Source organism: Phoca vitulina, unplaced genomic scaffold, assembly GCF_004348235.1.
Source record: "Phoca vitulina isolate PV1807 unplaced genomic scaffold, GSC_HSeal_1.0 scaffold16, whole genome shotgun sequence".
Lineage (NCBI taxonomy): Eukaryota > Metazoa > Chordata > Mammalia > Carnivora > Phocidae > Phoca > Phoca vitulina.
In genome coordinates, this window is record NW_022589719.1 from 22369352 (window position 1) to 22397179 (window position 27828).

A 27828-nucleotide genomic window follows, 5' to 3' on the forward strand; every position below is an offset into this window, starting at 1 on the left:
AGTCGGTTAAGCGTCTGCCTTCGGCTCAGGTCGTGATCCCAGGGTCCTGGGATCGAGTCCCGCATCGGGCTCCCTGCTCCGCGGGGAGCCTGCTTCTCCCTCTGCCTCTGTCTCTCTCTCTCTCTGTCTCTCATGAATAAATAAATAAAATCTTTAAAAAAAAAAAAAAAAGTGTTTTCATCACAGGAAAACGAATTCCGTAACCATGATAGATGTTAACTCGACTTCCTGTGATCATCTCGCAATATATACAGACATCAAATCGTTACGCGGTGCACCCGAAACGAATATACTATGTCCATTATACTTCAGTTTATTTTATTTTATTTTTTTTAAGATTTTATTTATTTATTTGACAGAGAGAGACATAGCGAGAGCAGGAACACAAGCAGGAGGAGTGGGAGAGGGAGAAGCAGGCTTCCCGTGGAGCAGGGAGCCCAATGTGGGACTCGATTCCAGGACCCTGGGATCATGACCTGAGCCAAAGGCAGACGCTTAACGACTGAGCCACCCAGGCGCCCTATACTTCAGTTTAAAAACCAAAGGATTTTTGTAGACCTCCATCTCCAGACCCCCTCCCCTCCCAGGAGGTCAGTGGGTGGGGCTGGAGGTTCTAACTTTCTAATCTAGGTTCTGGTTCTCGGGTTGGGGTGACCGTGACCAGCCCCATCCAGAGGCTCTGTAGGGGCCCCACCCTTAGTCACTTATTAGCATAGACTCAGGTGAGCTAGAAAGGGGCTCCTTATGAATAACAAAAGACACTCCTATCACTTGGGAAATTCCAAGGGTTTTAGGTGCTCTCTGCCAGGAACTGGGGACAAAGAACAAATATATTACTTATTATACATCCCACACCTTCCCTCTGCTCTGCTGTACTAGCTTCATCCTGAGGCTGCTTCCCGCCAAAGCCCTTTGCACAACATGCCTGCTGTTTGTAGCAGAGGCCGCATGCTTTCTTGTCCAAGTCATGAAATAGAAGCCCTTTTCTTCCCTTGGATGGGCCTAAGTAGGTCAGGTGTCCGACCTTGGGGGAATGTCAGGTGCTGATGAATGAAAGGCCAGGTTCATGATCTAATAACTGGGGAGGGGGATGGTATCACCGTAATTGGCTTAGATTAATCGGAGCCCACACCTGCAGCTGAGGGTAGGCTCAGCTTCTCCTGAATCTCGGTAGGTCCTGGGAGGGAGGTGTGGCACCTGAACAATGTCCAGTTCTATTAGTGGGGAGGAATGGGGGCATGGGATCCAGGTAAGCCACCAGCAGTGACTCCCTAAGAATCAAACACATAAAAAAAAGGTGCCACCCTTGACCACCTTCTGTGTTTGACTCGGGAACCTCTCCCAACCTCTCTTTTTATCAAAATCTTATCAATGATGGAGTCAACCTATTACCTTTAAAAGGTTCTGTAGGAGGGACCACCGTGGGAGAATGTGTTCTCCTGCCCCCCCACCCCCCACCCCCGCCCCAAGCCAGCTGTGCTGGCTGGAAACTGCTCTGCAGATGAAGGCCTGAAACCCAATCAGGAGCCTCACTGGCTGGACCCCAGTTCTCCAATTGCAAAATCAGGGGCTGCGCTGGGTCAGAGTTTCCCCCATGGGAGCTCTTGACCCTTAGGGCCCCTGCAGATATTTTTCCTTTGTTCCTACTAACGTATAAATACATATAGAAAAATGCACATATTATAAAAGCACGGCTCAATATATTTTCACAAACTTAACACACCCAGTGGACCAGCACCAAGATCAAGAAATAGAGCATGACCAGCATCTGACAAGCCCCTTGCTTACCCCTTTCTAGTTCTTCCCAGTTCTTTCCGCAAACACTTCTAACACCGTAGTTTTGCCCATTTTTTTTTTAAAACTTTATATAAATGGAATTATACTGTATGTACTCTGTGGGGTCTCATTTCTCAGCGTTGTGACTACATACTGTAGCATGTAGTTGTGGTTTGTTTAGTCTCATAGCTGCATAGTAATCGACCCACCGAACTATTTTGTAAACATAAAGAAGCTTAATGAACATTGTACAGTTCCCTGTAATCAGCAGGACAAATGAATGAGCATGCCAGATCTCTCTCCTTTTGCTTAGGATGATAGCAACTAACCACTGTGTTAACCCTGGTTATCACATACCAGTGTGTATAGGAAAAGCTAGGAAAAGGAATGAATTCTTTTTTTTAGATTTATTTATTTTAGAGACAGAGAGAGAGAGTGTGTGTGCAGAGGGAGGGGCAGAAGGAGAGGGAGAGACAGTCTTAAGCAGACTCCCCACTAAGCACAGAGCCCGACGCGGGGCTGGATCTCATGACCCTGAGATCGTGACCCGAGCCGAAACCAAGAGTTGGACGCGTAACTGACTGAGCCACCCAGGCGCCCCGAAAATGAATGAATGATTATACAACGTATACAGTCTTTTTGGTAGACAAAATCTTTCAAAATGGGAATCACAAAGCAAAGTAAAAAAAGTCTTTCGTGGTAGAAATATCAGGGCCCTTACAGATCCATCAGTCAATTTGCATTCATTCATCAAATGGGCCTGGTATTCAGTCTCTAATTTGGAGTCCGTCCTCCCAACCAATTGGCTGGGTCTCAGCATCCAAACACAAGTGTGTGAGGATGGCAGAACCTTAGGCCTTATCTTCTCCAGCAATTTCTAAATTAAATGATGATAGAGTTCCTTGAAAGAGTTTTTTGTTTTTTTGTTTTTTTTTTTTAAGATTTTTTATTTATTTATTTATTTGACAGAGAGAGAGAGAAACAGCATGAGAGGGGATAGGGTCAGAGGGAGAAGCAGGCTCCCCGCCGAGCAGGGAGCCCGATGCGGGACTCGATCCCAGGACTCCGGGATCATGACCTGAGCCGAAGGCAGTCGCTTAACCAACTGAGCCACCCAGGCGCCCCCTTGAAAGAGTTTTTAAGTGACTTTTTTTTTCCTCCTAAGCCAAAAGAAGAAAAGAGAAACTCTTCCTAACACACTGTGCCAACCAGCTGCAAGTGATCCTCCAGAATACATCCTCCCAGACCTGTGTGTGCAAATCCATATGTGAATATATTTCTAAAATGGGATTACTTTGTATCTATCTTTTCACAATTTTCATTTTTAAAAATAGATTTTACTTTCTAGAGAAGTTCTCGATTCACAGTAACGTGAGGGGGAAAGTGTAGTTTTCACATTCCCCCTGTCCCCACACACCCGCTGTTGCCCCCGCTGTGGGGGTTACAACTGATGCATCATTATCGCCCAGAGTCCGTGGTTTACATCAAGGCTCCCTGTTGGTGCTGGACATTCTATGGGTTTAGACAAACGTATGATGACATGTGTCCACCATTATGGTATCACACAGAGTAGTTTCACTGCCCTACAAATCCTCTGTGCTCCTGCCTATTCATCCCTCCCTCCTGCTGACCCCTGTCAACCACTGAACTTTTTACTGCCTCCATAGTCTTGCCTTTTCCAGAATGTCCTATAGTTGGAATCATACAGCAGGGAGCCTTTCAAATTATCTTCTTTCACTTAGTGACTTTCACTTTTCATTAACAGTGTGTTGAGCATGTGTTTCCATGTCAATAAATATTCTTCTAAAGCACTGCTAATTGCTGTCTAATATTTCACTGTGTGCTATATATTAACTTCTCTCCTGTTTTCAAGGTGTACATTTTTCCCTGGTGTTTTTTTTTGTTTTGTTTTGTTTTTGTTTTTTGCTACTAAAAATAGTGTTGCAGAGGACAGCCTTGGGGGTACATCTTTGCACACAACTTAATTATGTCCTTAGGAGAAATTCCTAGATATGGGGTTGCTCCTACGAATGTTTTGCTCATTTCAAGTCTTTTGATATGTGTGGCTAAATCGCCCTCCAAAAAGGTTGTACCAATTAATTTTTCCAACCAGGAGGGTATGTAGGGTATTTCCTCCACACTTTTGCCAACCTGGAATATTATTGAGATTTTTTAATCTTTGCTAACTTAATAGAGGAAAAATGATGTTTATTTTAATCTATATTTATTTGGGTATTAAAGTTTTGTGGTTTTCCATAAGGCATATTGGCCATTTGTCTTCTTCTATAAATTGCTTTTTTAATATTATTTTCCATTTTTTTCTATCGGAATGAGCATCTTTATAGTTCAGATTTTTTTGAAAGTGTTTCTCTCCTAAAGGTAGTAACTGCTTATAAAGGCCCCCTTTTTAATGTCAAAACTTTTTCATCAATGTGCCCACCTGATGCCTGCTCTACTTTTAAAACAACAAATAAATTGAATGATAATAAGAACTCATATTTATGGAGTGCTTATTATACGCCAGGCGTTATGCTGTGTAAAACAGCCTTATGAGATAGGTTCTGACCTCAGTCCCATTGGACAGATGGGGAAACTGAGGTAGGAGTGGTTAATTTTCTCCAGGTTACATAGCTTGTAAGTGGCTGTGCTGGTATCATTTGATTAACCAAAGGCATGGTGACATTCGGCTTCTATGAATTCAGTAACATTTTAAAATAAATGTATCATTTGTTCATCCTAAAAGTATCCACATACATTTACAAATCTGTCTTACATGTAAATTAAAGGCATATAATTTATTCTATTTATAGGCAGTGCTTGCTGGGCATTTAATTCAACAACTCCCTGTAATAATTCTATGCTCTTCCTCCATTACCCCTGTGGTTTACTGTTAAGAACCGAGTTGGACCTTTTATTCTTCAAGAAGGGGAGACTGAGGCTCAGGGCAAGGCAGGAAGGAACTTGGCGCGAGGTCACCTAAAAAACTTACGGCACAGCCAGGACTGACACCCAGAGCTTGGGATACCCAGCCTGGGTCCCTGTGTGACTTGGGCCAGCCCTCTAATCTACTGTCCCTTGGTTATCAGAGGCAACAACATAGGATGCCGTGCTGGTCCCAGAGCGGACCCGTCACATTCTCAGGGTGCCAGCCGCGAGGGAAACCAAGTGGGCACAGATTCCCAGTCCTCAGGCCACATTGGCTGCCGGGCATTCCAGGACCCTGGCACCCCGCCAAGGGTGAAAACAGAGCTGCTGCCTCCTGAGTTGCATTCTGCCCCCTCCTCTTGGGTTTGCATCTCATTGCTGGGTTTGCAACATGCCTAATCTCTGCGTGTGCAGACTCAGAGGAGCCAGCTGAGAGGGAGCATTGCCAGCAGCTTGGAGCCTCCATGAGGCCTGCTGACCACCCCTCCCCCAAGCCCCTCAGCGGGTGAACAGGTCCAGAGCAGACTGCAGAAACAGCTGCTGGAGCTTCAGCTGGCTCAGGCTCTACCGTGCCCGCTGAGATGGACCCAATGAAGGACACTAGCCTGGGGTGTTCTCTCTCCCTCTCTTCCCAAATGGAAGTCCTGCCACATCCCACCCTGCCCCCACAGCCTTCAGTACAGACGCAGAAGGGAGTTGTAAAGCCCATCAGTCACGCAAGCGAGGCTGGGTTCTGGTTCACCAGGCAGCTGGACTCTTCCAAGAATGGAGAGAACTTAACTGTGCAGTCAGTAAGTAAGTGTCAAATACTGAGTACTCTGTAACTCATCATATTTCCCTTTTTGCTCTAGCTGCCAGGAAGCTCAGAACTGAACAGGCGGCTAGATCACTAACCATCTTACAACAGATTCTTGGTATAATTGGCATCAATCTCTCTCCATGAAATCTCTGTTGAGTATTATGTGTTTGTGTTTCAAGTCATCACGATTCTTTCACGTGATGAAGGTGGAATGTAAATGAAAAATAAGACATGAAAGGAAATGGCTGGTAGACATCTCTACTTTGAGATACAAATGAATGCTTTTCTTAGAGGGGATGGTTTTCCGTTTAAGACTTAGAAAAGTGGCTCCTTGTCTCTTTTCCTCGCTCTCCCTCCCTTCTCTCCCTCTTCTCCTCCATCCTTTATTCTCTAACTTCTTCTTTTCCCTCCTTCCCTCCCTTTTTTTCCCCCCCCCCCCCCCGCATCTTCTTCCTGCTCACCCCTTGCCTCTGGGCGGCCAGCTTAATACTGATATCCTTTACAGACCCGCAGCACTGGCTCTTGCCAAGACCTCGCCCCAGCCTTTACCTCATTTATTCCTCCTGGGGATTACCTGGCAATTATGACGATTTCCACTTTACCAAGGAAGACACTAAGGCCTGGCGAGTTTAAGTGATGTGCGCATGCTCACAGCATACACTCTATGACTTCCTGTCACGTTCAGGTCCAGGACTCATGAGTCTAACCCATCACACTCTCTGCTGCACCTCACTGCCTCTCAAAGCCAGCCTCACCCACCGGGCCACCCACCGGACAACCCACCGGCCAAGATCACTGAGAGCACCCCGAAGAGAAGAGGATTCAAAACAATAACCCACCCACCCTGTCTTCCCTTCTGAGATCTCTTTAAGAGTTGAGATTCTCAGGGGGGCCAGCAGGACCTATTAAAGGGGGTGGTGAATTGCGACATGGGTCATTTGGTCATTCATTTGGTAAATATTGAGAATGCACTATGTGCTAGGCAAGGCTGAGACTAGGGTGAGGCAAGAAGGCCGCTAAGGTGCCAAATTCAAGGACGCGTTCACTTCCAGGTGCCATTCCTGCAAGTGCATGACCCAAGAGGGCGTTTATGCCCTGGCGAGTTGCTTGTCTTTCACTACTTCTGCCCTGGTACCAGGCACCTGGCTATTCAGTGGTGAGCAAAAGTGCCTGCCCTCATGGAACTTATCATCTATTATGGGAAACAGGTATTGATCAAACAATCATGCTAACAAAAGACCGTTCTAAGGGTGACAAGTGCCATAAGGAAAGGGACATGGGGCTGGAGAGGGTATTATGGTGGGGGTGGAGTGGGGAACAACAGTGAGGGCTGAAGGATCCGTAGGAGTTTTTCAGGTGTGCTCAGAGTAGAGGACGCAGCAAGTTCACAGGTGCCATGGCAGGGTGAATGTGGCGGGGGGGCAGGGGGAGGGCGTGCTGGTGAAGGATAGAGGGGCCAGAGCAGGAGAAATGCAAAATGGTCCAAGTAGTCTGTTTCTAATAAAGTGCCAGAGTCTGCAAATGATTGACTAAAAAAAACCAAATCCAATCCAATGAAGAGAATTCAGAGCCACCCCTGAATGAGGTCACTCATACCCACCTTCCTGATCAGCTTTCTTCATGTGCAGATTTGCAAGAGACCGTGCCTAACCCCTCCAGACTCATCTTCGTCCATTTCCATACGGCAATGTCTGTGATATTATCTAACGTGGGCCACATTTTGCAGATGAACAAATGGGAGCATAGAGAAGCTGGATAACCCGCTGTCTCAGTCAGCTCAGGCTGCCCTAACAAAATGCCATAGATGGGGTGGCCTAAACAAGATTTATTTCTCACAATTTCAGAGGCTGGAAGTCCAAGAACAAGGTGCAAGCCAATTCGGTTCCCGGGGAGGAACCAGGTTGCTGGTTCTCTTCCTGGTTTGCACACTGATGCCCTCTCGTCCTCACCTGGTGGAGAGAGAGAGAGAGAGAGAGCACGCGTGCTCTGGTGTCTCTTCCTTTTGGATTAGGGCTCCACCCTTATGACCTCATTTAACCTTTATCACCTCCTCACAGGCCCTGTCTCCAAATATAGTCACATTAGGGGTTAGTACATCAACATATGAATTGGGGTGGGAGAGCACACAAACTTTCAGTCCCTAACACCTGCCAGGGGTCACACAGCCAATCACTGGGATTTGAACATAGGCAGTGCTCCTTTGGGGACCTAGGCCTCTAACCACCAGACTTAACTACCTCAGGATGTGTTGTATGTGAATGCTGCCCATCTGAGAGAGAAGTGCTCCTCTGGGAAGAAGTGTTCAGTGATCCTTTACAAATCCATAGGACCTTGTCCCCACCTGGCCTGATCCCACCCCAGGGTGATCCTGGTGATCCTTCCGGAAGAAGTTGGGCTGAGAGTGTGGCATGGAGGTGAACCAGACCTGAAACATAATGCTTGAATCTGGGGGTTCTCCTGTTTCCAGTTTACTCACAGCAGGCCCCAGGCTCCAGTCTGGATTCCATCAGGAATGGACTGCGTGACCTTGGGGGAGTCCCTCGACATCTTCCTGCCCTATGTTCCTGCCTCGGTGACCTCAACCCCTGTTCCCTGACCGGTGGCCGCTGGGGGCCGTTCCGTGGGCCAGGAGGTCGGTGCCCCCCCCCCCCCACCGCTGCAGGCGCCCGGTTCCCACCCTGGACCGCGCAGGTGGGAAAGGGGCGGCGTGCGGCGCGCCCGGCGGGCAGGGATCGGTGGTGTCGCCCCGTTCGCCACAGGCCCCGCCGAAGCCACGCCGAGTCCTCTGCGGCCGCAGGGAGGGAGCGCGGGGGGCCGCCCGCGCACGTCGCCGAGCCGCTCCGCACGCCCGCCCGCTCCCATCCCCCGTGGTCCCCGCCACCCCAGACGCCCGCCCGGCGCCCCCCGGCCCCCGGGGGGGGGGGGGGCTGGCCTCCCCCCCGGGCGGGCCCCCGCCGCCGCCCCTCCCGGGCGCCCGCTCCCTCCCGCTCCCCGCGCGCCCCCCTCCCGGCAGCCAGCCAACTGCGTGCCCCCGGGGCCGGCAAGAAGCCACATGCCCCCGCAAGGAATGCCGGGCCTGGCGGGCGGGGGGCGGCGCTGGGCAGGGCCGGGCCGGGCAGGGCAGGGAGCTCCCCGCCGGGAAGGTTGGTGAGAGGGAGAGAGCGGCCCGCGCCCTCCCCGGCCCCCCGCGCCGCCCCTGCGCCCGGCCGCGGGACCTCACACTTTCCCCGCCGGACACGCGGGCGGGAAGCCCCGCGGGGCTGCGGGGGCGGGGGCGGGGGCGGGGGGGGGGGGCCGGGGGGGGGCGGCTCGGCCCGCCCGGGCAGCCCCCGCCCCCCTCCGCGCGCCCCCCGGCCCCGCCGGCTCGGAGGAGGGGGCAGGCCGTCGTGTTTCCCCGCACCCCTCCCAGCCGCCGCCGGCTTTGGGGCCCCGGTGGGGAGCAGGGGGCTGATTAGCCGAGGAGCAGGGGTGTGGCCAGCGGGGCCCCGGGTAGTGAGTCACACACGCTGTTCGCCCAGTCCCGGGCCGCGAGCGCGGTCCCAGCCAGAGCCGCGCGCCACCCTGGCCCGAAGAGTGTCCCCGGGCTTGGCATGAGGACCCCGGGGTGCCGAGGGAGGGGCTGAAGCCCGGCGCGGTGGTGGAGGAGGGCGGTAAGCGGCGGGCTGGGGAGACTCCCCTAGACAGAGCGGGTGGGGTTTGGAGTCAAGGCTGGCCCGCCAACCCGCACCAGGACCCCCAGGCCCCGCCTGTACCTGCCCTGAGCTGGCAAAGCGGGCCTGGCTGCATTCCCTGGCAGCCTCTGGGTGAGGGGGCTGCGCGACGCGGCGCTGAGGGGCCCGTTTCATCTGCCAGTCCCCCTTGGCCCCAGCTGGACTTGAGTCGTCCCTCCCCTGCTCCCCATTGCGGACTCTTGTGCGGAGACTCCTGTGGATTCCTCATACCCTTTGCCCTTTGGTCTTGGGGTCCAGGCTGTGCTATCCAGTCTTGCCCCCTGGCCTGAGCTGCGCGTCGGCCTCTGACCCCGTGGGGCTGGTGGCTCCAGTCGTCCCCAGGACCAGCCCGGGATAGAAATGGCATTTCCTCTTGGCCGGGCTACAGCTGTTTTTGTTGTCTCTGTTCTCAAGCGCTTCCTCTGGGGATGGCAGGGAGGGTAACCAGACTCCACGGGACCCCCGCTTGCCCTCTCTGACACTCACCCTTCTTCCCCTGTCTCTTTGATCCTCTTCCTGTGCTGGACCCGCCTTCGCGTCCCCAGGACAGAATGACTGACAACATGAAGGAGTGCCTGGCGCAGACCAAGGCGGCCGTGGGGGATATGGTGACCGTGGTGAAGACCGAGGTCTGCTCACCACTCCGAGACCAGGAGTATGGCCAGCCCTGGTGAGGCCCTTGTGTGGGGGCAGGAGAGGGAGAAGTGGGGAATCTCGGGGCTGGGTTGGTTGGACGCCCTGGGGAGAGTTCCCACTCCTGGCCCACCGTCCTTCACCTGCTCTGGGCAGCTCCTGGGAGCAGACATGAGCGAGCGCAGGCTCTAGAAGACTAGAAGAACCCACGCAGTGGCCCTAGAAGGCCTAGGCCCAGGTCTCAGAACTCCTACCTTTTCACGATCCCCTGCACTGAGCAGGCAGCCCAGCTGGGACTCCTCCACCTGCCCCGCATCCCCGAGTCCCCGTGGCCTCCTGGCCGGGTCCTCAGCTTCTCTGTCCACCAGCCTCCCACTCTCTGATGGCTTCTTTGCTTCCTTTCCTGGCCCCTGGCCTGGCCAGCTCTAGGAGACCAGACCCCTCAACCATGGAAATGGAGCCCAAGAAACTGAAGGGAAAGCGTGAGCTCATCATGCCCAAAAGCTTCCAGCAAGTGGACTTCTGGTGTAAGTGGAGCCTGGGGCTGTTCCTGGCTTTCTCCTACCTTCACCCCTTCACCCTGCTCCCGCCCCCCCTCCGCCACCCCACCTCTGCTTAGGGAATTTGCAGCCTAAGACTAATGATAGGCACTCGCCTATGATGTATCAGACACGGGTCCAGGCTTCCGTTAACCCTCACCCTGAACCACTGAGGTGGCTCTTATTGGTCCCATCTTCCAGGTGAGGATACCGGGGCTTGGTGGGGGCTAAGGACCCTGCCTCGGGTCCCACAGACCTCAGATGCACACAGTTGCAGTTCCAACCCAGACCCATCTGACTCCAAAGCTGCGCTGTAAACTTAAAACAAAGGGAGCTCCTGGTCTCCTCCGTATTGGCGGGCCTGTCCGTTGAGCCCCCAGGGAGGGTAATGGGTTTTTACCACTGAAGACTCGGGGGCCTGTGGCTGGCTGGGGTGGAGCCAGGGCCGGGACTCGTGGGTACCACGCAGTGTGCTTTTCACTGCTCGATGCCGTCCTCAGGGTGGGCCTCCCTGGAGCCCCTCAGCCTCCGCCGTGGGCGTCCTGCCTCCCTGCAGCAACTGAGGCTCTCTCGCTCTTTCCGTCCCTTCAGTCTGCGAGTCCTGCCAGGAGTACTTTGTGGATGAGTGCCCGAACCACGGTCCCCCAGTGTTTGTGTCCGACACGCCAGTGCCCGTGGGCATCCCAGACAGGGCTGCCCTCACCATCCCGCAGGGCATGGAGGTGGTCAAGGAAGCCAGTGGGGAGAATGACGTGCGATGCATAAATGAGGTCATCCCCAAGGGCCACATCTTCGGCCCCTATGAGGGGCAGATCTCCACCCAGGACAAATCAGCTGGCTGCTTCTCCTGGCTGGTGAGTGTTCCCTGGCCTGCGCCGCGGGAGAGGGTGCTAGCGAGCGTGGAAGGAGACCAGCAGGGGGAGCCATACGCTGGCCCAGTCTGGCCCCGAGAGCTTTTCTGCCATCACTCCGGGATGCTGGGATGACGGATCTCGCTATCCCTTTGCCCTAGCTGAGTGGCTTGCCACCCTGGGTGGCTGAGGGCCATGCTGAGGGGCCCATCTGGCTGGGGTCGGCAGAATCAGTGGTGGGGCCCTAGGGAGTCCATGGCCGGCCAGCCAGGAAGGGAAGAACTCAGGGCGATTTCCCCGTGAATGTTCGTGTGTGTGTGTGTGTGTGTGTGTGTGTGTGTGTGTGTCTGGTGGGCCATTCTATGGCATTTACAAAGGGTTGACCCGGGCCCTCCTCTGGAGTGGGTGACTTGGGTCTGGGGGCTGTGGGAATGCAGAGCATGGCATTCAGCCCAAAGAGCAGTGATGCCGGGTGCTGGGCTGGGTGCCAGAGAACATGGCCCCTGCTCTCAGGGAGTGGACGGTCTGGTGGGGAGAACAGGTGCTGGACAGGTACGTGCACATGTGATCATTGCTACGGAAGTGGGGAGGACAGGACACTCTAGGAGCAGAGGGAGATGGTGGTGTTCGTGGTGCTCGGGGATCTGGGGCCTAGAACCCAAGTTCATTTGCTATTTACTATCAAATGTGACCTTCGATGAATCATTTAACTTCTCTGTGCCTGTTCTGTAAGAGAATTATCATAGTTGATGGTGGAGACGAAATAGGTCAATACTATGAAGTTTTTAGATCCGTCCCTGCCTTCGGGAAGCATGCAGTGAATATCAGCTATTATAATTGTTGTCGTTGGCCTACTTGAGGAGCTTGGGCAGGATTTCCTTCAGCTCGAGACTTGAGGAATGAGTAGCAGTTGGGGGACGGGGCACGGAAGAATGCTGTAGGCACACAGAGCAGCTGAGCGAGAGAAACTCCAACGGGTCCGGTGTGGTTCTAGCAATGAGCCCGAGAGTCAGCGTGGTGAGAAATTAGCAGAGAAGGAGGCAGAGGCAGATCACGCTACGTTTCATAAGTCAGGGTAAGTGTGTGCTTCTCCTGCGGGCCAGGAGAAGCCACTGAAGCGGGCCAGGCAGAGGCCTTGCAGAATGGGGAGGTTAGGTTGCAGAATGGAGAACTGGGATGGGTAGGAGGCTTGGGTGGGGGGCTCAGGTCAGAAAAGATGCTGGTTTCAACTCAGGTGCTAGAGGCAGGCACATTTGCAAGAGACTTAGGAAGGAGAATCTCTGAGATTTATTAATGGATGGGATGTGGAAATGAGAAAGAGAGTTTGTAAAGATCTGAAGAGGAAGGATTGTTAGGGATGACTCTCGACTCTCAGGAGTCAAGCTTGAACAGAGATGGAGGAAGGTGGGGCCAGTAGAGAAAGTTGGGCTAGGGAGTAACAAGATCATTCATTAGTCATTAATTAAACCCTTCTTGTGGGGCTTCTTTGTGCTAAGCATTGAACTGGCCTCGGAGATAGAGCGATGGGCCAGATCAGACATCAGTCCTGCCCTCATAGAGCTTATTGTGGGGAAGCTGGAATGAATCAAAGAATAAGATAAGTAAATGTAAAATCATGACTCAGATGATGAAGAGACAGTGAGGCTAGGAGAAAAGGGAACAACCAGAGGAACTGATGTGGCCAGAAGTCAGGGAAGGCTTCCTGATGGTGGAGCTGTGATTGAGGGGAGAGAATACCCACCAGATGGACAGAACAGCATGTACAAAGGCCCTGTGGCAGGAGAGAAGATGGCATGTTTGCATAACTAGAAGAAGGTCATCGTGCCTGGAGTGCAGCAAACACAGGGGCTGGGAGGGGGAGACAGAAGCTTGGATGTATAGGGCCCAGTAGACCAAACTGGGACTTTTGCTCTTTAAGAACCATGAGAAGTTTCGTTTATGTTTTGAAAGAGTGACTTTGGCTGCAGCCTGGTGAACAGATCAGGGGTGGGGGCATTGGTGGAGAATGGATACCCACAGCCCAGTTAGAGGGCTACAGTCGTTCTCTACATCGGTGACAGTGGAGGCTTGAGCTAGGGTGGCGTGGCGACATGGAGACAGGTGAACTGGTTTGTGACCTCTTTCAGCATGAGCAAGAGTGGTCTCTGGAAACAGATTGATCGGCCTAGGTAAGGGAGAGGGAATTGGCCAGAACAAGTCCTTCAGTGTTCCGCTCTCAGCAGGTCGGGAAGGTATCTCTGAGAAGTGGAATGCAGGGCGGGGCCTGGGCGGAGGGCAAGATCCCCATCCTGGTTTTGGACTCGCTGAGTTGGGAGTGATGGCAAGGTCCCCAGTGGCCCTGTCAACTAGGCAGTTAGCTACATGGGTGCGGAGCTTAGAGAGCAGGTTTGGAGGTGTCACCGCCTGAGTCACCTGTGCACAGGTGTCCCTGAGGCCGGGGGTGTGGAGGGCAGCCCCCAGGGAGAACAGGTGAACGAGAGGTGGAGAGGGCCTGGGGGAAGCTTTGAGGAACGTCAGCCATTAGCAGTCCAGGAGGGGATCCTGCGTGATCCTGCAAGGGTGACAGGAATTGCAGCCCGAGAGGTGGGGAGGCCAGAACAGCCAATGAGAGAAGGGCTCAGAAGTGTCCGTCGGATTTAGTGCCGGGGAAGTCACCGGCCACCTTAGCAAGAACTGTTCCTGTCAGACAGTGTTCTCGACCTGGGGCCCTTGGCTCCTCCGCGCTGCCCCCGATGTCTGGTACCGTCTGGAGACATTTTTGGCCGTCACAACTTGGCGGGGGGGATCCGCTACTGGCATCTAGAAGCAGAGGCCGGGGATGCTGCTGAACCTTCCATAATGCACGCGACAGCCTCATACAACAAAGAATGGTCCGGCCTCAGTGGCCGATGGTGCTGTGGTGAAGCCCTTCGAGAGAGTGGCCAGACGGGAACGCTCTTAGAACCCGGGTGACCAGTAGAGCTGGGTGAGATCAGTGGAGGAGAGACAGGAGTTGGGAGGGGATGGCTGCAGGCAGACGTGGGGGGCAGGGAGCTTTGTTCAGAGAAAGACGTTAACTTCTTTGAAAAACCTGGTTGGGGGGTCCTCCTGGAGGGCTAATTGAAGCTAGAGGAGCGATGAGGCGTGATGGACAAGCTGTTCTATCACCGAGAAGGTTCAGATGGAGACATTGCCTACGGAAGGGAGGTGGGTCAACATCTTTTCTGTCACTGGAGGGATATCCTAGAGGCTCAGAGCAGTTGGAGGGAGGGAAGTACAGTAGGCCTAATCATGACCCCCCTGAGGATGGCCATGTCCTAAGCCCTGGATCCCGTGTATATGTCCTCGTCTATGGCCAAAGGGACTCTCGAGAGGAGATTACATTAAGGTTCTTGAGATAGGGAGATTATCTTGGATTATCAGGGTGGGCCCCTTGGAATTACAAGCATTTTTATAAGAGGGAGGCAAGAGAGTCAGACTCAGAAAAGATGGGAAGATGTTATCCCGCTGGCCTTGAAGATAGAGGAGGGAGCCAGGAGCCAAGGAACGCAGGCAGCCTCTAGGAGCTAGAAAAGGCAAGGAAGTAGAATCTTGCCGCTAGCCTCCAGAAGGAACTCAGCCCTGCCGACACCTTGATTTGTAGGACTCCTGATCTCCAGAACTGTGAGATAATAAACGGGCGGTGTTGAAGCCCCGGTGTTGTGGTAGTTTGTTAAGAAGTGATAGGAAGTGAATGCAGTGCGCTTGTATGTCTTGGGGGGGACATCTGCTAACACATGCGGAGAGGTGGAGAGAGCTGGCCTGAGCCAGGGGAGCGGTGAAGGTGAGTCCAGGTGGGGTGAGCGAGCTGCAGGTGCCTGTGCCCATGAGACGCGCAGGTGGGCTGTCCAGGGGCATGCCGGCGCATGCAGGTCAGCCGAGGACAGGGGTCTGGGCGTAAGGGACACGAAGCACGTGAATGGATGCAGCTGAGGCCCTAGGAAGGGATGGGCGGTGGGGGCCTGGAGGCAGAGAAGTAGGAGGACTGAGGGCTGCTGGGCTTGCGCAGGGCACGGGGCTCTGTGTCCTGGCCACGGGCAGTTTCGAGATGGAAGCCGTGCTGCTGGGGATGGAGGTGTGAGTGGGAGGTGAGGAGAGAGCCAGCAAGGGTGGATGGCTTGTTTTAGAAGTCTGGCTGCTGTGAGCAATGATTCTAGGCCAGCCGCGTGCCACGTTCCCCCTCTGACAGCCCTGCAAGCGAAGGTTGCTGGCCTCCTGGTTCCGATGAGGGAACCCGGGACTGAGGAGGTTAAGCACGTGATCCCCACCTCCCGCGGCTGACACATGGTAGACCGTGGCTTCTCCACGATGCCAGGCTTTAAGGATGGGAGGCGAGGAGGCCTGTTCCCAACCAAGTAAGCAAGTAACCAAGTAAACCGAGGCAGGGTGTCGGCTGCTGGTGGTTGTAGTACTTGTACAAGGCTGTAGGGCCAGGGAGGAGGGGAGTGGATTTTGACTGGGCAGATTGGAGATGGGTCTTGAAGGATGGGTAGAAGTTCAGCAGAGGCGAAAATCTAGGGCTGTGCTCCCTCCCCTGCCCACAAGAACCTACACCTTGGGACAGCCCAGCTGGGCAAACTTAGCGTCTCGGGCAGCTTGCCCGAGTATGTGGGCCCGGCATGGGGCTGGGGTCTGGAGAAAAGGGAGAGGAGGAATCCCTGGAGTTTGCAGCCTGGTCGTAGACCAGCTCTACCAGTCGAGAGTGGGCGTGGCCTGCAGTTCAGGGCCCAGGGGCCAGCCCTGTTGCTCCGTTGGAGGTTCCTTCCTAGGGCCTTGGAGCTGTGAGCTGTGACATGTGGATGGGTGCGGGGACGGAGGAGTGGCTGGAGGTCGCGGGACCATGTGGAGGCTCTGACCTTTGTGATCCAGAGAAGTGAGAGGCGTTGAAGCCCCTGAGAGAACGGATGTGCAAAATGGCTCAAGAAAGCAGGGCCCGTGTGTGTGTGTGTGTGCGCGCGCGCGCGAGCACGTGTGCGCGCGCGCGCGCGCGAGCACGTGTGCGCATGTGTCCTCAGTCAGGGTTTCAGATGGGGAAAAGCAGCAATGAGGTTGGTTGAACGCAGGGAGGGGGGAAAGGTGGGGTGAACTGCAGCACTGATTTTGGACCACGATCTGGAAGCATCGTATCCCCAATAAACTGCATTCAGTTGTCAAATCCTGTCTCAGAGCCATACTCGATGTCCTTTCTTGACCTTCTGCTTGCCTTCAAAAGCTCTGGCCTTCATCCAGCACAACATGTTTCCTTCTACAACGCCTCAATGTGTACGCTCTACTCCAGTAGAAATAACGGTGGAGCTAAGGATAAGCACCAGTTCCCGTTTCTTGAGCACTTACGACGTTTCTGGGTCTGTGCTCAGCACTTGACAGCATGATCTCATTTGATGCCCCCGTGAAGTAGATACTATTCTACCCATTGTACTGCTGAGAAAACTGAGACCTGGAGAGGGAAGTCATTCTGCACAAAGCTAAACACCTAATGAGTAGCTGAGCCGGGGTTCCAACCCAGCAGTCTCAACTCCAGAACCCACCCTCTTGGTTCTGCCTCCTGGGCCTTCTCCTCCTTCCTTCCTTATCTCCCCTATGCCTCCCTGCTGGCCTCGGTTGACTTTATTCTACTCATCCTTTCTGCCCAGCACTGGTTCCCTCTCTGTCTCCCCTCAACCCAGAGGAAAGCTGGTCCCAGGGGCCAGGGCCTGCATTTAGATGGACCCAGTGGCCATGTCCGCTTCGCATCTCTCCACGGCCTGGCCTCCTCTGCCAGAATTTTGCCCTCATCTCTGGCTGCTTAGAAAAGACATGTTCCCTTCCTCTGCCTTCTCATCTTATTGGGAATGATAAATCCCAGAAATCCTTGCCAGGGTTGCCAGGCCATCCTCAGCCACTGGCAGCCAGCGACGATGCTGCAGGCCTGAGGTGTTTGGGAGGGCAGGCAGCCATGTGGTTCGGTAACGGGAGGAAGAAAGAGGAGGCCAGCACAGGGTGTCTATTTACATTTCTCGTTTAGACTCGGTCTTGTTCCAGAAGGAATTTAGGGTAGCCTAGCAGGACACATAAAATAGAACATCATAGCATATTAAAACTTGGAGAGACAGAATAAATAAAAGCAAGGGCGGAGACCCTAAGCAGAGCCAGGAATGAGGCTAAAAATGCAGACCATAATGACCCATGTATGCGCTTTTAGCTATAGGGGGTCCAAATCTGGCAGCCGCTGGGGAAAAGGCAGGCCTGGTCAGCTCCCAGTGCCAGAAGTGTCCATGTCGCAAAAAGTCCCTAGTTAGCTCCTGGGGAGTCTGCCCTTCTGGGTACTGACACTGGACGGGAGATTTCCCGGGGGTCCTTATAATGTGGACGCCGTATGGTGGCATTGTTCACCTGCTGTCGGTCAGCCCCTCCACCTGCGAGACTCCTACTGTTCTGGGGGGACCCGAGGTGAAGTGGTATTTCCAGTGTTTTTCATTTCAAGTTCCGTGGTAAAATGGAGATTTATTTTGAAACTTGGAAATTGGACGTGCCGAAGCTCGTGACACAGCCTCCAGGACAGAGGCTGAAAACCCCCGAGGGATAGAGGGGATAGAGGGAAGTAGAGGCAGACCGTTGCGATGTTGCGAGATGTCAGTGGGAGCAGGCAGGTGTCACCGAGTTGGGGAGAGCTCAGAGAAGGCAAAAATAACAGGCTTGTCTGGGACGAATAACGGGCTTGTCCAGGAAGAAAAGAAGGAACATTTGAGACAGGTTGGCTTGTGTGTGTGTTTGTGTACGTATGAGCAGATACTTTCCATGCTTGTTTGCTCATTTCTATTAACTCTTTATTTTAAAATTTTCAGACTCTGTGGGAAAGTTATCAGGATAGTATAAGAAACACCCACACACCCTGCACCTAATTTACCCATTGCTAACATTTTAAAACAGTTGCTTGAATCTCTCTCTGTATATACCGACAGGTGCGTGCACGCACACACACGTTCTTTTTTGTTTTGTTTTGTTCTGTTTTGTGTTCTGAGCTGCTTGAGAGATGGTTCTAGACATCAGGCTTTATGGGCCACGCACGCGCTCTCCATCACTACACCACTCTGCTGTTGCAGGGCGAAAGCCACCAGAGACGCTACGGGAATGAACGAGTGCGGCTGTGTTCCAATAAAACTTTATTTATGAAAGCCAAATGTGAACATCACGTAATTTCAAATGCAATTCACATTTCATCTACATTTCATACATAAAATCGTATAAATGAAATTAATATGAAAAAGCTTTTTTGTAATCATTAAAAAAAATGCCAGCACCAGCTGTATAAAGCAGGTAGGGGGCTGCATTTGAACTGCAAGCAGTAGTTTGCTGACCCCTGTCCTATGTCCCCACAATAGAATTATTACATGCAGGAAATTTAACCATGAATATGATACTGTCTCAACTGCAATCCATATTCACATCTTCCCAGTGGCCCTGGGGAAGTGGCCTTTACAGTCTGTCCCCCATCCAGGACCCACTCAAGCATCACACGCTGCGTTTAATTGTCATGTCTCATTAGTCTCCTTTATTCTAGAACAGCTCCCCTGCGTCGTTTTTTTTCTCTCTCAGGATATTGACTCTTTGGAGAAGTCCTGGGCAGTTGTTTGCAGAACGTTGCACAGTTTAGGTTTGCCTGATTGTTTCCTCATGATAGATTCAGATTGTAGCTTTTTGGCACAAAGGATGTTGTGTCTTTGTCCCTGTAGATAGCAGGAAGCATGTGAGGTCAGTTTGTCTTATCTTTTACCCAGTGGTTTTAGCATTACTGTTGATGATTCTTGCCTGCATCATCAATTATTATTCATAGTTTAAAATGATTTACATTCTACATTTACTACATGACATCCTTCTGCCAAAAAAAAAAAAGAAAGAAAGAGAAAGGTGCTCAACTTTCTCCTCCACCCCATCCCTCATTTTTAAAGTTATTTTTAGCATCAGGATGGACTCTTGAATCTTTTTTTTTCTTCCGTGTGTTCTAGTCCATTCTTGTCATTATTCATTCTGATGTTTAAATTGCCCTAGATTTGGCCAGCAGGAGCCCATTCAGACTGGCTCCTTGTCATTAATTTCATACTTCTCTTACTTTCTGGTGCAAAAAGATGTTCTAGCCATCTTTCCCAGGAGCCCTAATTTGCTTTAGTGGAAATGGTGTGCAGAACTCTATATCCCTGGGCACTAAGTGTGTGCACGGTCTCCTTGCTTCTAGGCCTGAACTAGGTTTTGAGGGATGAGTTGCAGCGGGGAGCACGGGTGATGTTGAGGGTGGAAAGATGATAGGGGATAGTGGAAGGACAGAGTGTGCTTAGAAGGAAGAGTGGAAGATGATGCTAGAAAAGAGTTGCTTTTCTCGTGTTCTAAGATGTGATGGATCCTTAAAACACTATCAATTCAATATCAGCTTTTCCAGGAATAAAAGTATGTACGTCAATCTTAAGATTCCTCTTAAGATCAGAAGCATTAAATGGGCTTGCCTTGTATAACTATTTGACAAATGCTGGTCGTTTGGTTATGAATCACAAACCGAGCCAAAGATTCCCCGCAAATATGTACTATGCTGGTGAACCAATTTTGGCTGGAACTGTTGTTCTCAAAATCTATTATTTTGGAATAGAAGAGCATGAAAAACTCTTTAGGATTGGCCCAGTATTTCCAGTGTAAAGGAGCTCCTAACTTGACCTTCACCATTCCTTGTCTTCTCAGCACTTCTTCTGTGGTGGCGTTTCTCCCCTGTGTCCTATTGAGGTGACTTTTTAAGTATATGATGACCATAGTCACTAATCTGTCTGTTACATACCCAGGGCTTACTTATTTCACTTTGATCATCTTCACTCCCCACTCCCCACCCTCTGCCTCTGGCAACCACCAATCTCTTCTCCATATCTAGGAGTTCAGCTTTTGGTGTTTTTCTTTTTTAGAGTCCACATATAAGTGAGATCATACGGTGTTTGTCTTTGTACTTATTTGACTTAGCATCATGCAGTGAAGGTCCATCCGTGTCATTGCAAGTGGCAAGATCTCATTCTTTTTCATGAATGAATACTACTCCGTTGTATATCTCTACCACATCTTCTCCATCCCTTTATCCGCCGTGGGACACCTGGGTTGTCTCCACATCTTGGCTATTGTAAATAACGCTGCAGTGAACACGGGGGTGCACGTAACTTTTCACGTTAAGTGTTTTTGTTTCTTTTTTTTTTTAAGATTTTATTTATTCATTTGAGACAGAAAGATAGAGAGAGAGAGAGAGCATGAGCAGGGGAGAGGCAGAGGGAAAGGGAGAAGCAGGCTTCCAGCCGAGCCAGGAGCCAGACGTGGGGCTCGATCCCAGGACCCTGGGATCATGAGCTGAGCCGAAGGCAGACGCCCAACCATCTGAGCCACCCAGGAGCCCCTGTTTCTTTCTGATAAATATACCCAGACGTGGAATTGCTGGATCACATGGTAGTTCTATTTTTAAGTTTTTGAGGAACCCCATGCTATTTTCCATGGTGGCTGCGTCCATGTACATTCCCAGAGCAGCGCTCAGGAGTTCCCTTCACTCCACATCCTCCTGGCCGGCGCTTGATCTCCCTCGTCGCCTTGATGTTAGCCGTTCTTAAAGGCCTGAGCGGATAGCTCATTGTGGGTTTGATCTGCATTTCCCTTATGGCCGGTGAAGTTGAGCAGCTCTTCCTGTATCTGTTGGTCCGGTGACTTTTAATGTTGGTGTTGGGGAGGCGGGGTGCAGTGTCCCACTGTTACATTAATCTCATGTTAGTGTTACTTGAAAAGGTATAGGCCATAGATGTAGATGAAACAACATTTCTTCTAGCTCTTAAACAGCTACAGCTACCCAAGGCAGACTTACAGATATAAAATGAACAGGAGACCGACCAACTTAATTCAAATGAATGAAATCAGTATAATGTGTCGGATGACGCATTCACTGGAACAAAATTGCTGTTTATCGGGTGACCCCTGTATTTTCTTTGTTTGTCTCTATTTGAAACACTGGGGAATCTTTTAGTGCACCTGTTCCCTACCCTTTTCTTTGCCAGAATGCACCCTGTGCTTATTAAGTTTGCATTTGCCCTTCTTTCTCTAGCTCACGGCAGATAGCAGTAAGTGGTGTTTTCTGGTCAGCTGTGCTATCAGCAAGCTACCTCCAAATTCGTGGCATCGAACTGGGGTTGCACCCTTTTTGTGTAAAGGGCCAGATCGTAAATATTTTAGGCTCCGTGGACCCTAGATGCCCTCCTCAGTTCTGCCCTTGTAGCGGGAGAATCGTCGGGTGTGGTGTGTTCTAGTAAAACTGTTTACGGATGCCAAAATTTGAATTCCATATACCTTTCACAAGATGAAATATTCTTCCCTTGGTTTATTTCCAACCACTAAGAAACACACAAACCGTTCTTCGCTGGTAGGCCATCCAACACCGGTGTGGGCTGGATTCCCTTGCAGGCCATAGTTTGCTGACCCGCGACGTAGAACTGCAATCTCGCATGCTTGCTCATGTATCTGCTGGCCCATCTGCAGTTCCTCAGTTAGCCTGGGGTGTCTGCTGGTGGCCCATGAGGGGCTGATTTCGCTGGGTGAGGCTGGGCCGCTGGGCCGCAAGCCACGGGGCGAGCTTGTCGCCTCACTGTGGAGCCAGGTCTGCTCCATGTTCTGGGCCCCGGGCCGAAGGAGCAGGGGCTCCCTGGGGAAGCTCTTCTCCCGGTCAAGGCAGAGGCCCCAGAGGCAAACCCACCCTCGCAGGCACATTTCCAGTCTTTGCTTGCTTGGTGTGTGCTAACATCCTATTGGCCAGATAAGTCACACGGCTGAAGCCAAGGTCAAGGAGAAGAAGGACTGGCCACCTGTAAGAGAGAGCCCAGTGCAGAATCACATGACCAAGGCCCATGGGGAGGGTCGGGAACCGGGGCCAAGAATTCGGTCAACCACAGGTGCCAACCGAGTTACAAGCACAGTACTCTTTGGGATGGAAATCTCGTGATTCCCGTATATTAATTTTTTTTAATGAAAACATTGAATTAAAAATTCTTAGAGCGAGCTTTTGGATCTCGAGAACATATCCAAAAACCCTCATTTTGAGAGACACTAATTTCTAGTGAACTTCCTGGCTTTAATAACAGGGGACTTGGGGTCTTCTGGTGTTCAAAAATTCCTTTAGGACAGGTCTTGTTGGAGCCCGATTCAGCAGCCTTAAACCCCCGGGGAGTCCTCAGCAAAAGCTAGTGAGGCTTGGCGGACAGCAATACCTCTAACAGCCACCAAATTGTTGCTGTTCGTTGGGCACTAAAGGATTTGTGTGCCGTAGCTCTGTATCCTCACAACCATACTAGCGGACAGGTGTACGTCTCCCCCTTTGTCCAGATGGGGAAACTGGGGCTTCAAGGGCCAGATTACTCGTCCAAGGCCATGCAGCTAATCGTGGGGTCAGGACTTCTAACCAAAGCTCCAGCTCCTCATCTCCAACCCCATATGTGAATGCCCACATGCCATCCCCTTGGTCTTCCCACTCACACGGAAATTCCTGTTTCTCTAGGGAGTACTTTTCAAGCAGATAGTATAACATGGTTTCCTTTTCCTTGTCTGATGAATATTGGGCAGATTTCTTTTTTTTTTTTTTAAGATTTTACTTATTTATTTGAGAGAGTGAGCAAGCAAGCACGCAAGTGGGGGGAGGAGCAGAGAGAGAGGGAGACAAGCGGACTCCCCACTGAGCGCCCAGTCTGTCTTGGGCCTCTATCCCAGGTCCCTGAGCTCATGACCGGAGCCGAAAATCAAGAGTCGGACGTTTAACCGACTGAGCCACCCAGGTGCCCCTTGGCAGATTTCTTAAAACCACTTTATTGCGATATAGTCACATACAACATATTTCACCCATTTGAAGTGTGTAATTGAGTGTGTTTAGTATATTCCCCGCTGTATGCAGCCACCACCCACCATCAGTGGTAGAACACTCTCATCACCTTGGAAGAAACTCTATCTTTAGTGTCACCCGAACTCGCCCCCTCCCCCCTCTCCCTTCCAGCCCTCAGGAACCACTGATTTACTCTGTCTCTGGAGATTTCCCTGATAGATCATAGGGGATCAGTGAATTCATATGAATGAGTACGTGGCCCTTTGTGACTGGCTTCTTGCACTTAGCTTGATGTTTTCCAGGTACACCCATGCTGGGGCAGGTTAGCCCTGGGTATGTAGCATTATTGTTCCTTTTTGTGGCCTTTTGACTCCATTGCATGGACACAACACATTTTGTTCCTTGATTTACCTGTCGATGGACAGTTGGGTTGTTTCGATCTTTTGGCTCTTCTGAACAAAGCCACTATAAACGTTGGTGTGCAACATTCCTGTGTAGACATGTTTTCTCTTGGGCACCTACCGAGGAGTGGAATTGCTGGGTTAGTGAACTCCATGTTAATGAACTCTGTGTTTAATCATCTGAGGACCTGCCAGACCGTGTCCCAGAGCACCTGGACCATTTTGCATCCCCACCAGCTGTCTGTGAGGGCAGGTCCCTCCTCATCCCTGTCAACACTTGCTGTTAGCCATTTTGATTCTAGCCATCCTCGTGGGTATGAGATGCTGTGTCGGTCTGGAGCTTTGCTTTGTTCTCTGCTTTTTTTTTTTCTGACTCTGTCTTGTTCCTTTCTCTGATTATGGGGGACGGAGGTGCTGCTTTGTGTTCCGGGCCACTCTGCGGGTGCTTTCCCCATCAGCCCTGTCAGCTGCCTCCCTCTGACCGGTTAACCTGGAAGACCCTTGACATCTGAAGCATATTTCAAGTTTGTTTCTATTTACTTTCCCTCTGGCCACAGGCCCCTTTCTCACATCGCTGCTACTCCAGTCCTTTTGCCCAAGGGCTCAACCCACTGGTTTCACCCAGAGGCAGATTTATTGAGGTTGAGTGTGTCCAGGGTAGGGGGTAGTTGGTCCTGAGGCTGGTAACAGGGCCAGGGGGACCTTGAGTGGACTTGAGCGGGGAAGAGCTGTCTGAGCTGGTTATGGGGCTCTGGACTCAGACATTCCTACCGCTTAAAGGACGTGCGTCTTGGGGCTAGGCACTTACTCTCTCAGAGCGCTGGATTTCTTCTGCGTAACATGGGGATCCACCGTCTATTGGAACATACCCTTGTGAGTTGTGAGTCTTGAGGCTGGTTGCATGCAGGTGCATAGCAAGTGAGGAGCACATCGCAGATCTCTTTATTATCTCCAGTTGGCATCACATGGGCGTGGTGAGTGATACTACAGTATGTAAAACCCGGATGTGGAATTCGGGATTGTATGTAAACATGCCTCATTTACCAGGTCTCCAGTCCTTTTTTGGAAATTTAATGAAAGAGTTTTAGAACAATAAAAGGAGGCATCAATTCCATTATCTCTTAAAAGGGGGTGAGGGCGGGTTAGATCTGGTTCTTGAGCAGCTGGAGTCACCTAGGAAGTTATACTCATATACCAATATTCCCAAAGCGCTGTACACATTTTAAGGGACCTCCCCTCCGCCTTGCCAGAGCCCATCTGTAGACACCAGGCTGGGAGGCCAGGGCCTAAATAACCTCAGAGGCCCCCCTTCCAACCCAAGTGTCCAGTTCAAGTTCAGGTTCGGGCCGGCCTCTTTTTCGCTCTGCCATTTCAGTTTGCTAGATTGGGAAGTGGCTGGAGAACAGAGGCGTTTGCTGTCTGCCTCCTGGGATTCTGGGAGGAGCATCTGAGATGTGCAGAAGTGCTTTGTCAACTGTGAATAGCTTCATAAATCATTTTTGTAACTGCTTTGCTCCAAGAAGAGGTGCAGGGCTGAAAATCAGAATGCTTTATGGATTCCATGGGTTCCTGGAAAGTTGCAAGCAAATCAGGTTTTTTGAAAATCTAATCTCTGCAGCATCCGGTGATGGCACCATTCAGAGGGGCCCAACAGCGAACCCTTGACGGCAGCGGACGTCCTGCCACCAAGCAGAATGTTCCTCTGTATTAATATGCAGATCTTCACATAGCAAATCTGCTCAAGCCCTCAGCATAACTGGAAATTCTGAGGGGGTCCCCAGGACTTTCCTGGTTGATTCTGACGGGGTCATTAGAGGGAGCTTAGGGATAACGCCCATCTCTCTGCAGAGTGCTTAAGAGGGGGGCTCTGTACCAGCAGGGACGGGAGTTTGAACAAACTCTGGCTTCACCACACATTTCTTCTGTGGCCCCAGGCAAATAACCTAGTGGCCCTGAACCTCAGTTTCCTAATCCACAAAGTGGGAATCATGATCGTAGCTAGTTCACAGAGTTGTGAGAATCCATGAAACTGTGTGTCAGAGTCCATGGCACAGTGAAATTTGGTTTGTTTTTGTTTTTAAACTGGCTATATCTTTTTTAAAAAGATTTATTTATTTATTTTAAAGAGAAAACACACTCTTGCACGCGAGCGGGGCGAGGAGGGGCAGAGGGAGAGGGAGAGAGAGAATCTCAAGCAGACTCCTTGCTGAGCATGGAGCCTGATGCAGGACTCGATCCCACGGGCCTCCATCCCACTGACCTGAGCCGAAATCAAGAGTCCACTGATTGGACTCAGTGGTCCACTGAGCCACCCAGGTGCCCTTGAAATGGCTTTTTGAATGGTAGCCACTGGCATTTTGTTACTGATGTCTTTGTTAATCATTAGCACGGTTGGAAATAGCACCCTGATCCATATGGGGGCCCAGACTCAGGTTTTGTATTATTTCCTGAGGCTCTGTCCACATAGAATCATACAATCCGAGTTTTAGACAGAATATTAGAGGTCGTTGAGGACAGAGTGAAGACACCACCTCACAAGAATACTCATTCAGGCCTGTGCCCCCGTAAGTTGTCCTGGCCCCCCACTCCCCCCACGTGGTGGTCCTTCCCACATTTGATGACGGCTCTGCTTCCTCTCGCCTCTTCTTCTCCGGGCTAAGGGACCCCCTTACCGTGCCGGCCACCCTTCTTCAGTCAGGCCTAGGCTGTCATCACGGCACAGGGTTCAGAGCCCAGGAGGGTCCTAGAAGTACTGGGTTTAGAGGGGCCAAGGAGTTGACCTTGCAGGATAAGGTGAGGGAGACACTGGGAGACCAGCCTTCTGCGGGCTTGGTCCCGAGCCTCTGGCCCTGGCTGACCATTCCTGGACCATCTCCGTCTCAGGACTGGAGGCCCACAACCTGCTGTCTACTCAGGGTGGCCTGGGCTTCTCAGTGACATGTGACGTGATCTGTAAGCTCTGTGTCGTCCTGCCCGCTCCTACTCCTTCTGCCCAGAACGCCCTCACCTTCCTCTTCTCCAAGACCTCCTCTTAGATTCCACATTGCCCAGGAAGGTCCTCAACTGACTCCCAGATCCCGGCTTCAGCTGTGAGTTCCCCTTTCCACAAATCTGCCTGCCACCGTGCTGCCCACGGGCTGTCACAGTGGTCTCTCCTCTGTGGCTCCCTGGACTGTGGAGTTTTCTGAGAGCAAAGACATTATTGTCTCCCTGGGGCATCATTTTATCCGCAGAGCTGGACACTGTAGCTACTGCCTCGGTGGTATCTGTTAAGTGAATGAATGAATGCTTGGTTTGAGAAAATCCTGCTTGGTGGGAAAGATAAGGCCAGAACCATCCCTCAGCAAAGCTCCAGATCTGAGCCAGCATCAGAGGCCTGAGGCAGTCCCCCATCCCTCCCAGCTCCCACCAGCGCCTCTCTGCCCAGTGGAAGCCGTAAAAAGGCAGATCACAACAACTCCGTGTTGACCCCAAGACCTCCCACTGCCCAGAATTAATGATAGCTAACAATTAGTTTCTTCATTAAGAGACCAGAGATTGCGATTACGGTCATGACCAAAATGCTAATGACAACTGTCTACTGAGTGCCTCCCACGTGAGTCATTACGGCAGGGCTGCGAGGGCTGGCCTTTACCCCATTTTACAGATGTGGAAGCTGAGGCAAGGCCGGTGGAGGCCAAGGCCACTCACTTATGAATGGTGAAGCTGAAATTCTAGCTGATTCCTCTGGCTCCATGGCTCTTAACTACCTGCTGGGTGCTCCTGTTACTGGCTGCAGGGCTTAGAGATGCTTTTCTTTTTCCCCAGGAGAGAGGAGCAATCAGAAAATGGTAACATAGGGGGATTTATATTATGATAAAGTACAGGGTTCTATGAAGTTCCAGGGGAAGGTCCCTGAGGACTGGGGCACCATCCGGGGAGACTGTTGGGGTGTGGATGGTGGGGGGCAGAGCCTGAGCTGCATGTTTTCTCTTTTGGTCTATCTGAGAATTTTAAACTACGAAGGCAGTGTAGCCCTCATACATAGACAAATAAAGCAAAACCCTCATCTTGCTTTCTTCTTTCATTTTCCTCTAGAGGTAACCAGGGTTGAGAGCTCAAATTGTGTTTCCCAGACTTTCTGTGCACATACAAACACACGCTAGTCACCGTGGTGATGGTTGGGGTGGGCGACACGGGCCGATTTCCGTGGTGTATATGCTCCCACTGTGGCCGATTTCAAGGTTCTGGCGTGAAGTCACTGAACCGGGTGGTGGGAAGAGACAGGCCCTAGCAACTATTCCATAGCATTTCTACTGTGCAGACACAATAGATGGCCATTTCCC

At 51.6% G+C, this 27828-nt stretch overlaps 1 protein-coding gene across 5 annotated transcripts in view; it reads left to right on the forward strand.

The window, feature by feature from the left end:
- The window catches only part of PRDM11 (PR/SET domain 11), a 78350-nt gene that overhangs the window by 22650 nt on the left and 27872 nt on the right, over positions 1-27828 (forward strand). For 3 of the 5 annotated variants that reach the window (XM_032413960.1, XM_032413958.1, XM_032413961.1), the window contains exons 2-4: positions 9756-9880; positions 10267-10370; positions 10974-11236. In XM_032413960.1, coding sequence (XP_032269851.1) covers positions 9762-9880; positions 10267-10370; positions 10974-11236 — 486 coding nt within the window. In that variant the 5' untranslated portion in view covers positions 9756-9761. Of the gene's footprint in view, positions 1-8910; positions 9151-9755; positions 9881-10266; positions 10371-10973; positions 11237-27828 lie in introns of those variants that run through there. The other 2 variants (XM_032413959.1, XM_032413962.1) reach the window with 2 other exon arrangements.